Source organism: Tachypleus tridentatus, chromosome 1 (assembly GCF_004210375.1).
Source record: "Tachypleus tridentatus isolate NWPU-2018 chromosome 1, ASM421037v1, whole genome shotgun sequence".
Classification (NCBI taxonomy): Eukaryota; Metazoa; Arthropoda; class Merostomata; order Xiphosura; family Limulidae; genus Tachypleus; species Tachypleus tridentatus.
In genome coordinates this window covers 115,140,749-115,152,877 of record NC_134825.1, presented here as the reverse complement: position 1 = coordinate 115,152,877, position 12,129 = coordinate 115,140,749, and the positions used below count along the sequence as shown (strand labels likewise).

The 12,129-nt window shown below is 34.5% G+C and overlaps 1 protein-coding gene across 1 annotated transcript in view; it reads left to right on the top strand.

Moving 5' to 3' along the window:
* Positions 1-11,779, top strand: part of LOC143253835 (uncharacterized) — a 106,052-nt gene extending 94,273 nt beyond the window's left edge. Inside the window, exon 2 of the mRNA XM_076508292.1 lies at positions 10,744-11,779. Within this exon, the coding sequence (XP_076364407.1) occupies positions 10,848-11,348 (501 nt within the window). The 5' untranslated portion in view covers positions 10,744-10,847 and the 3' untranslated portion in view covers positions 11,349-11,779. The remainder of the gene's footprint in view (positions 1-10,743) is intronic.
* The last annotated feature ends 350 nt before the right edge of the window (positions 11,780-12,129 follow it).

Genomic DNA, 12,129 nt, shown 5'->3' with positions numbered 1-12,129 from the left:
ATTAACGTGATGTTCTGGTGAGTAAAATGAAACTACTATTTCATGTGACATTAACGTGATGTTCTGATGTGGAAAATGAGACTACTATTTCATGTGACATTAACTTGATATTCTGGTGTAAAATGAAACGTGATTTTATGGTGTTTGAAATGAGACTACTATTTCATGTGACATTAACGTGTTGTTCTGATGTTTAAAATGTTACTACTATTTCATGTAACATCAACGTGATGTTCTGGTGTGTAAAATGAGACTACTATTTCATGTAACATTAACGTGATGTTCTGGTTTGTAAAATAAGACTACTATTTCATGTAACATTAACGTGATGTTCTGGTGTGTAAAATGAGAATACTATTTTATGTAACATTAACATGATATTCTTGTGTGTAAAATAAGACTATCATTTCATGTAACATTAACGCGATGTTCTGGTGTGTAAAATGAGACTACTATTTCATGTAACATAAACGTGATGTTCTGGTGTGTAAAATGAGACTACTATTTCATGTAACATTAACGTGATGTTCTGATGTGTAAAATGACATTACTATTGGATGTATCATTAATGTTATTTTCTGGTGTGGAAAATGAGACTACTATTTCATGTAACATTAACTTGATATTCTGGTGTGTAAAATGAAACGACTATTTCATGTAACATTAACGTGATTTTATGGTGTTTGAAATGAGACTACTATTTCATGTAACATTAACGTGATGTTCTGATGTGTAAAATGAGACTACTATTTCATGTAACATTAACGTGATGTTCTGGTGTGTAAAATGAGACTACTATTTCATGTAACATTAACGTGATGTTCTGGTGTGTAAAATAAGACTACTATTTCATGTAACATTAACGTGATGTTCTGGTGTGTAAAATGAGACTACTATTTCATGTAACATTAACGTGATGTTCTGGTGTGTAAAATGAGACTACTATTTCATGTAACATTAACGTGATGTTCTGATGTGTAAAATGAGACTACTATTTCATGTAACATTAACGTGATGTTCTGGTGTGTAAAATGAGACTACTATTTCATGTAACATTAACGTGATGATTATTGGTGTGTAAAATGAGACTACTATTTCATGTAACATTAACGTGATGTTCTGGTGTGTAAAATGAGACTACTATTTCATGTAACATTAACGTGATGTTCTGTTGTGTAAAATGAGACTACTATTTCATGTAACATTAACGCGATGTTCTGGTGTGTAAAATGAGACTACTATTTCATGTAACATTAACGTGATGTTCTGTTGTGTAAAATGAGACTACTATTTCATGTAACATTAACGTGATGTTCTCTTGTGTAAAATGAGACTACTATTTCATGTAACATTAACGTGATGTTCTGGTGTGTAAAATGAGACTACTATTTCATGTAACATTAACGTGATGTTCTGGTGTAAAATAAGACTACTATTTCATGTAACATTAACGTGATGTTCTGGTGTGTAAAATGAGACTACTATTTCATGTAACATTAACGTGATGTTCTGGTGTGTAAAATGAGACTACTATTACATGTAACATTAACGTGATGTTCTGGTGTGTAAAATGAGACTACTATTTCATGTAACATTAACGTGATGTTCTGATGTGTGTAAAATGAGACTACTATTTCATGTAACATTAACGTGATGTTCTGGTGTGTAAAATGAGACTACTATTTCATGTAACATTAACGTGATGTTCTCATGTGTGAAATGAGACTACTATTTCATGTAACATTAACGTGATGTTTTGGTGTGTAAAATGAGACTACTATTTATGTTCTGGTGTGTAAAATGAGACTACTATTTCATGTAACATTAACGTGATGTTCTGGTTTGTAAAATGAGACTACTATTTCATGTAACATTAACGTGATGTTCTGGTGTGTAAAATGAGACTACTATTTCATGTAACATTAACGTGATGTTCTGGTGTGTAAAATGAGACTACTATTTCATGTAACATTAACGTGATGTTCTGGTGTGTAAAATGAGACTACTATTTCATGTAACATTAACGTGATGTTCTGATGTGTAAAATGAGACTACTATTTCATGTAACATTAACGTGATGTTCTGGTGTTTAAAATGAGACTACTATTTCATGTAACATTAACGTGATGTTCTGGTGTGTAAAATGAGACTACTATTTCATGTAAATTTAACACGATGTTCTGGTGTGTAAAATGAGTCTACTATTTCATGTAAAATTAACACGATGTTCTGGTGTGTAAAATGAGACTACTATTTCATGTAACATTAACGTGATGTTCTGGTGTGTAAAATGAGACTACTATTACATGTATCATTAACGTGATGTTCTGGTGTGTAAAATGAGACTACTATTTCATGTAACATTAACGTGATGTTCTGGTGTGTAAAATGAGACTACTATTTGATGTAACATTAATGTGATGTTCTGGTGTGTAAAATGAGACTACTATTTCATGTAACATTAACGTGATGTTCTGATGTGTAAAATGAGACTACTATTTCATGTAACATTAACATGATATTCTGGTGTGTAAAATAAGACTAGTATTTCATGTAACATTAACGCGATGTTCTGGTGTGTAAAATGAGACAAATATTACATTTAAATAAACGTGATGTTCTGGTGTGTAAAATAAGACTACTATTTCATGTAACATTAACGCGATGTTCTGGTGTGTAAAATGAGACTACTATTTCATGTAACATAAACGTGATGTTCTGGTGTGTAAAATGAGACTACTATTTCATGTAACATTAACGTGATGTTCTGGTGTGTAAAATGAGACTACTATTTCATGTAACATAAACGTGATGTTCTGGTGTGTAAAATGAGACTACTATTTCATGTAACATTAAAGTGATGTTTTGGTGTGTAAAATGAGACTACTATTTCATGTAACATTAACGTGATGTTTTGGTGTGTAAAATGAGACTACTATTTCATGTAAACATTAACACGATGTTCTGGTGTGTAAAATGAGACTACTATTTCATGTAACATTAACGTGATGTTCTGGTGTGTAAAATGAGACTACTATTTCATGTAACATTAACGCGATGTTCTGGTGTGTAAAATGAGACTACTATTTCATGTAACATTAACGCGATGTATTGATGTGTAAAATGAGACTACTATTTCATGTAACATTAACGCGATGTATTGATGTGTAAAATGAGACTACTATTTCATGTAACATTAACGTTATTTTCTGGTGTGGAAAATGAGACTACTATTTCATGTAACATTAACTTGATATTCTGGTGTGTAAAATGAAACGACTATTTCATGTAACATTAACGTGATTTTCTGGTGTGTAAAATGAGACTACTATTTCATGTAACATTAACGTGATGTTCTGATGTGTTAACTGAGACTACTATTTCATGTAACATTAACGTGATGTTCTGGTGTGTAAAATGAAACGACTATTTCATGTAATATTAACGTGATTTTCTGGTGTTTAAAATGAGACTACTATTTCATGTAACATTAACGTGATGTTCTGGTGTGTAAAATGAGACTACTATTTCATGTAGCATTAACATGATATTCTGGTGAGTAAAATAAGACTATCATTTCATGTAACATTAACGCGATGTTTTGGTGTGTAAAATGAGACTACTATTACATGTAACATTAACGTGATGTTCTGGTGTGTAAAATGAGACTACTATTTCATGTAACATCAACGTTATTTTCTGATGTGTTAACTGAGACTACTATTTCATGTAACATTAACGTGATGTTCTGGTGTGTAAAATGAGACTACTATTTCATGTAACATTAACGTGATGTTCTGGTGTGGAAAATGAGACTACTATTTCATGTAACATTAACTTGATATTCTGGTGTGTAAAATGAAACGTGATTTTATGGTGTTTGAAATGAGACTACTATTTCATGTAATATTAACGTGATGTTCTGATGTGTAAACTGTTACTACTATTTCATGTAACATTAACGTGATGTTCTGGTGTGTAAAATGAGTCTACTATTTCATGTAACATTAACGTGATGTTCTGGTTTTAAAATAAGACTACTATTTCATGTAACATTAACGTGATGTTCTGGTGTGTAAAATGAGACTACTATTTCATGTAACATTAACATGATATTCTGGTGAGTAAAATAAGACTATCATTTCATGTAACATTAGCGCGATGTTCTGGTGTGTAAAATGAGACTACTATTTCATGTAACATAAACGTGATGTTCTGGTGTGTAAAATGAGACTACTATTACATGTAACATTAACGTGATGTTCTGGTGTGTAAAATGAGACTACTATTTCATGTAACATTAACGTGATGTTCTGGTGTGTAAAATGAGACTACTATTTCATGTAACATTAACATGATATTCTGGTGTGTAAAATAAGACTACTATTTCATGTAACATTAACGCGATGTTCTGGTGTGTAAAATGAGACTACTATTTCATGTAACATAAACGTGATGTTTTGGTGTGTAAAATGAGACTACTATTTCATGTAACATTAACGTGATGTTCTGGTGTGTAAAATGAGACTACTATTTCATGTAACATTAACGTGATGTTCTGGTGTGTAAAATGAGACTACTATTTCATGTAACATTAACGTGATGTTCTGCTGTGTAAAATGAGACTACTATTTCATGTAACATTAAAGTGATGTTTTGGTGTGTAAAATGAGACTACTATTTCATGTAACATTAACGTGATGTTCTGATGTGTAAAATGACATTACTATTGGATGTATCATTAATGTTATTTTCTGGTGTGGAAAATGAGACTACTATTTCATGTAACATTAACGTGATGATTTGGTGTGTAAAATGAGACTACTATTTCATGTAAATTTAACACGATGTTCTGGTGTGTAAAATGAGACTTCTATTTCATGTAACATTAACGTGATGTTCTGGTGTGTAAAATGAGACTACTATTTCATGTAACATTAACGCGATGTTCTGGTGTGGAAAATGAGACTACTATTTCATGTAACATTAACGCGATGTATTGATGTGTAAAATGAGACTACTATTTCATGTAACATTAACGCGATGTATTGATGTGTAAAATGAGACTACTATTTCATGTAACATCAACATGATGTTCTGGTTTTAAAAATAAGACTACTATTTCATGTAACATTAACGTGATGTTCTGGTGTGTAAAATGAGACTACTATTTCATGTAACATTAACGCGATGTTCTGGTGTGTAAAATGAGACTACTATTACATGTAACATAAACGTGATGTTCTGGTGTGTAAAATGAGACTACTATTTCATGTGACATTAACGTGTTGTTCTGATGTTTAAAATGAGACTACTATTTCATGTAACATCAACGTGATGTTCTGGTTTTTAAAATAAGACTACTATTTCATGTAACATTAACGTGATGTTCTGGTGTGTAAAATGAGACTACTATTTCATGTAAATTTAACACGATGTTCTGGTGTGTAAAATGAGACTACTATTTGATGTAAAATTAACACGATGTTCTGGTGTGTAAAATGAGACTACTATTTCATGTAACATTAACGTGATGTTCTGGTTTTAAAATAAGACTACTATTTCATGTAACATTAACGTGATGTTCTGGTGTGTAAAATGAGACTACTATTTCATGTAACATTAACATGATATTCTGGTGAGTAAAATAAGACTATCATTTCATGTAACATTAACGCGATGTTCTGGTGTGTAAAATGAGACTACTATTTCATGTAACATAAACGTGATGTTCTGGTGTGTAAAATGAGACTACTATTACATGTAACATTAACGTGATGTTCTGGTGTGTACAATGAGACTACTATTTCATGTAACATAAACGTGATGTTCTGGTGTGTAAAATGAGACTACTATTACATGTAACATTAAAGTGATGTTTTGGTGTGTAAAATGAGACTACTATTTCATGTGACATTAACGTGATGATTTGGTGTGTAAAATGAGACTACTATTTCATGTAAATTTAACACGATGTTCTGGTGTGTAAAATGAGACTACTATTTCATGTAACATTAACGTGATGTTCTGGTGTGTAAAATGAGACTACTATTTCATGTAACATTAACGCGATGTTCTGGTGTGTAAAATGAGACTACTATTTCATGTAACATTAACGCGATGTATTGATGTGTAAAATGAGACTACTATTTCATGTAACATCAACGTTATTTTGTGGTGTGGAAAATGAGACTACTATTTCATGTAATATTAACTTGATATTCTGGTGTGTAAAATGAAATGACTATTTCATGTAACATTAACGTGATTTTATGGTGTTTAAAATGAGACTACTATTTCATGTAACATTAACGTGATGTTCTGATGTGTTAACTGAGACTACTATTTCATGAAACATTAATGTGCTGTTCTGGTGTGTAAAATGAAACGACTATTTCATGTAATATTAACGTGATTTTCTGGTGTTTAAAATGAGACTACTATTTCATGTAACATTAACGTGATGTTCTGGTGTGTAATATGAGACTACTATTTCATGTAACATTTACGTGATGTTCTGATGTGTAAAATGAGAATACTATTTCATGTAACATTAACGTGATATACTGGTGTTTAAAATTAGAGTACTATTTCATGTAACATTAACGTGATGTTCTAATGTGTGAAATGAGACGACTATTTTATGTAACTATAACGTGATGTTCTGATGTGTAAAATGAGACGACTATTTTATGTAACATTAACATGATGTTTTGGTGTGTAAAGTGAAACTACTATTTCACATAACATGAAACTACTACGAAACTACTGTTCATGATGAAAGATTTCAATTTTTTCTCTGAGGTTTATCGTAGCTTGGTGGTTATAGCGCTCTATTCGCTATGTGAGGATATTGGGTTCGAATTCTCGTCGTACTGATCATTCTTGCCCTTTAAGCCGTCGGTGTGTCATGATATGAATAGTGAATCTCTCTATATTCTAGTAAAAAACGTTGCCCATGAGTTGATGTTGATGAGTAGCTGCTTTCCCTCTAGTCTATCGCTACTATATTAGGGACGACTGGAGGATAGCCCTCGTGTAGTTATTGACTCTTCGGCTACGCTTTTTAACATCAAATTTAACATCACTGTTCATAGCCCTCGTGTAGATTCGAGCGAAATTCAATTCAAACTTTCTCCCTAGATATACTCGTGACATAAAATAGTAAGAAACAGAGACAACTTCAGTTAATATCTATGACGTCGACTTTAGGACTAAACAGTAAAAGTAAGGTGTAAGAATGGTAGTAAATCAAAGCTAATTCGATGAAGAACATTTTGATTAGTTCTGTTATTAATAGATCGGAGGATCCGACACGCGAAAATAACGCATTTCCAAAGCAAGAGGTAATCGTAACACTAATAACATAGATGTTTTGGATACAACTATCATTTTTGTAACTGTAACTTTTAATGGTACAAGAGTGATAATTACGAAAGCCATCAATTCTCGTTTATTGTTAACTAATTAATAATTTACGAGTATGTGAACGCGGACACCTTTCACAGCACGTGACATATTCGTGCATACACCTGGGTTCTTAACGCGGATGTACGAATGTTACGCGACAATTACAAACTAAAGTTAAGTTGATCTTAATGGCACACTTGTCAAAACCTGTACGGAACTTCCATATCATACAGCGAGTAGGTCTTACGCACGTGCGCTCTAGCTTTCACAGGAACGATTGATGGTTGTTGCATGTCCGACTTGCCGGCTCACCGCGTGACACGTGTGCGTTATATACTCATACAAGATCACGAACGTTTACTGAAACTCGGCGACGGAGCGAAATCTAATTAGGCCTACCATCCCAACCAATTTTCTGGTGAGGGAAAAGTGGCTAGATTGGTTCGCTCAAGGGAACGGGCTAATTCGTAAAAGTAACAAAATACTCGCTTCTTTCTCATGTATGTTTCATTGCTTGGCTATCGGTGTGCACCACACTGACTCATCTGGGCCTGTCACTAAGAGCTCTCTTCTTTGCATTTTTAGTACGTGTGTGTGTTACTGTTGTCTTCTGTCGGGTTTAAGTATCGATTTTTCTTTAGACTTACTAAGCAGCCTGCTTAAATAGCGTCTCTCCCACCCCTCTCCAGACTGTTTAAAACTGAGGACAAGCTGAAAGATAAATGTTTGATAACGTTCTAAGTTATAGTAATAATGTAACGTGTTTCAAAGGTTGATCGACGAATACAATTAGTTCCGATGAGTTGTGAGCGTAATGTCAGAAATTTGACAATCACATTGAAAGCAAATGGACATAAAACGAAACAAAAGCAGGACCGAGGGTAGGTTACATAGGTGTCTTATTGAAACGCACGCAAACACCTGAAATGAGTTTAACCTCGAGTCTGTATTTTACGAGCGTGAATCTGATGTGTATTGAGCGTACACTTTAAATAAATGCCTTGAACGCATCTGTGATCAGGTATTCTCGTATTCACCCGTGCTAAACATGTGGAATGTTTTAACGTCTCAGCAGTAACTTTTCGGGTTTCTTTGTTTGAGCGTAAAACTACAAAGTTGCCTGTAATCGCTGTACTCTCCGCGGAAAGTGAACGTCGAATTTTAGCATCATAAACTTCGAAATATGGGGCTCAACCACTGAGAATGTTTACACTAATAACTATTTAGACGTGTTAACAGTAATACCCTCTGAGATGGGTCAACAGTATTCGGTTCAACACCAATAACTATTTAAACGTATCAAGAGTAATACCTACTGAGATGGGTCAACAGTAAGCGGTTCAACACTAATAACTATTTAGACGTGTCAACTGTAATACCTACTGAGATGGGTCAACAGTAAGTGGTTCAACACTAATAACTATTTAAACGTATCAACTGTAATACCAACTGAGATGGGTCAACAGTAAGCGGTTCAACACTAATAACTATTTAGACGTGTCAACTGTAATACCTACTGAGATGGGTCAACAGTAAGCAGTTCAACACCAATAACTACTTAGACGTGTCAACAGTAAGCGGTTCAACATCAGTAACTATTTAAACGTATCAACAGTAATACCTACTGAGATGGATCAACAGTAATAACTGTTTAAACGTGTCAAAAGTAATAACTACCGAGATAGAAATATTCCGTTTTGATAAACTCTGCCTATTACACACATACATAAAGGACTAAAAACAAACGAACATTAAAAAAAAATGTTAAAAGTTCATCACATTCTTCCCAAAATAATAAACACATTTCTATTACAAAGACCATCAAGCCATTTTTATTTTGAGTCCTTCTGACCGATGTATAAAGTACTGACTAGTGACTTCTTTGATACACAGATTAATTGTTGTTGACCTACAGGGATTACTGACCCACCTGATACACAGATTAATTCTTGTTGAACAACAAGGACTACTGACCCACCTGATACACATATTAATTTTTGTTGAACAACAAGGACTATTGACCCACCTGATACACAGATTAATTCTTGTTGACCTACAGGGACTACTGACCCACCTGATACACAGATTAATTCTTGTTGACCTACAAGGACTACTGACCCAACTGATACACAGATTAATTCTTGTTGACCTACAGGGACTACTGACCCACCTGATACTCAGATTAATTCTTGTTGACCTATAGCGACTACTGACCCAACTGATACACAGATTAATTCTTGTTGACCTACAGGGACTACTGACCCACCTGATACTCAGATTAATTCTTGTTGACCTATAGGGACTACTGACCCAACTGATACACAGATTAATTCTTGTTGACTTACAAGGACTACTGACTCACCTGATACACAGATTAATTCTTGTTGACCTACAGGGACTACTGACCCACCTGATACTCAGATTAATTCTTGTTGACCTACAGGGACTACAGACCCACCTGATACACAGATTAATTCTTGTTGACCTACAGGGACTACTGACCCACCTGATACTCAGATTAATTCTTGTTGACTTACAGGGACTACTGACCCACCTGATACACATATTAATTCTTGTTGACCTACAGGGACTACTGACCCACCTGATGCACATATTAATTGTTGTTGACCTACAGGGACTACTGACCCACCTGATACACATATTAATTTTTGTTGAATAACAAGGGTTACTGACTCATTTGATACACATATTAATTGTTGTTGACCTACAGGGAACTGACCCACCTGATACTCAGATTAAGTTTTGTTGAACAACAAGGACTGCTGACCCACCTCATACAAAAATTGATTTTTGTTCACTTACAGGGATTACTGACCCATCTGATGCACGGATTCATTCTTGTTGGGTCAGCTTCGAGTTTCTTCTGAGGTTATAGGTCAAAGAGGATGTATATCTATGCATTCCTGGTGACGACCTTGATTTCAAGATATCCAAATTTAAAAGTCATTTCGAAAGAAAAGACATTCTCACGCTTTGAAAATGTAGTAGACGCTACTAATAGCACTTTAGATACATTTTCCAGTTAGAATGAAGCCTAGTTTGAGAGTATTAAAATCAGACATATTCACCACGTGTGGATTTTGAGAACCAATCCACCTATACCTTATGTTGTCTTGAGTTTGAAGCATCACATACACATACACACACACATTCTCTTCAGGTTTGAATGGATTTTGGAGCACCATACCCAACCACGAACATTTAATTGATAAATACGAGACCATGTATTCTCCATAAATCATTTAGCATATTCATAGCATAATTGAAATATTTAATTTCTAATGGTTTATACGTGTGTCTATCTAATTTCAGGTATATACGGGGCTCTCCGGTGATCCACTGAAACTTAGTGTTTTGAAAAAGACATTGTCGTCGAAAAATTTATGTTTGGTGATTTACTGTGAGGTTCCCATTGTATGTTTCCTTCCGTGTTGGAAAGAGTAAACATGGTCCGGGAACGAGAGTACAACGAAACCAATGACAAGGACAGTCTGGTGATCTGTCCACATCACAAGGACAGTCTGGTGATTTGTCCTCACCACGGGTTCTTGAACCATCCAGACCAACTGCCCTCCTCTACTCACCCCGAAACTGCTTCACCACCTTCGTACTCAACGACTTATTCCCCTGGGTATGACTCAACCGTAAACAGTACGTGCAGCGGACGGAGGTCGTCACGAGACGGGACGTCACACCTCAGTCGTGAAGAGCGCAGACGAAGACGCCGAGCGACTCAGAAATATCGCCTTGCTCATGCAACGCGAGAAAGAATTCGCGTGGAAGCTTTTAACGTGGCGTTTGCCGAACTGAGGAAGTTGTTACCAACCCTACCACCCGATAAAAAACTTTCAAAGATCGAGATTCTACGATTGGCTATTTGCTATATTGCATACTTAAACCACGTTCTTGACGTTTAAAACGATATCGGATGATGCATCGTGTCTCGTGACACTGGCTCGCTCTTCTTTTTGTTTAGTCATGTAAATTGAAAAAATATGTTAATTGTATAGGCTTAATATTGTATAATATTCCTTGTGCACAAAAACTGCTGACAAGTACGTAAGACTCGTTTCAGCCAGTTATTTAGTGTGTTGGCAGGATTCGCCAGTTACTTAATGTTTTACACTCCAGTGTACAAGCAGGAATTATTTTGGACAGTAACCTCGAAATAAAGACTCAGGTGTAAGTTATAGCCAAAAGAAACTTGAATGTTGTCTTAATGTACGCTGAAGTTGACAAAATATGGATTTTTATTCATTATTGGTAATCTAGATTTCTTCAGTTTCTCGTAGTGTGTTTTTCTTCTAGTCTACAAGGCATGTCCTAGCGTTCATGTCACTGTCATTTAATTACTATTATATTTATGACTGTTATTTGGATGATTTTGCTTATGATTAAATACTCTAAATTGCAAATCGTTTGTTAGCCCAAAGTGTTTCTTCTTTTGTCCGGTAGTGTGTATCAGTGTTATGTGTTACTCTAATCAGTCATGGCAACATGTAAGTCTTCGAAGACACGTATTTAATTTGAGGTTTTGTGGAGAAAAAAAAAAGCCAAGAACATACATTAATAATCACACAATAGTAACTTTGTTCATTTATAACCCACACAAGTGTAACGTTTTTCAGTTAGAACTCACATAAAAGTAACTTTGTTCAGTCAGAGTTCATATAAAAGTAACATTATTCAGTTAGAACC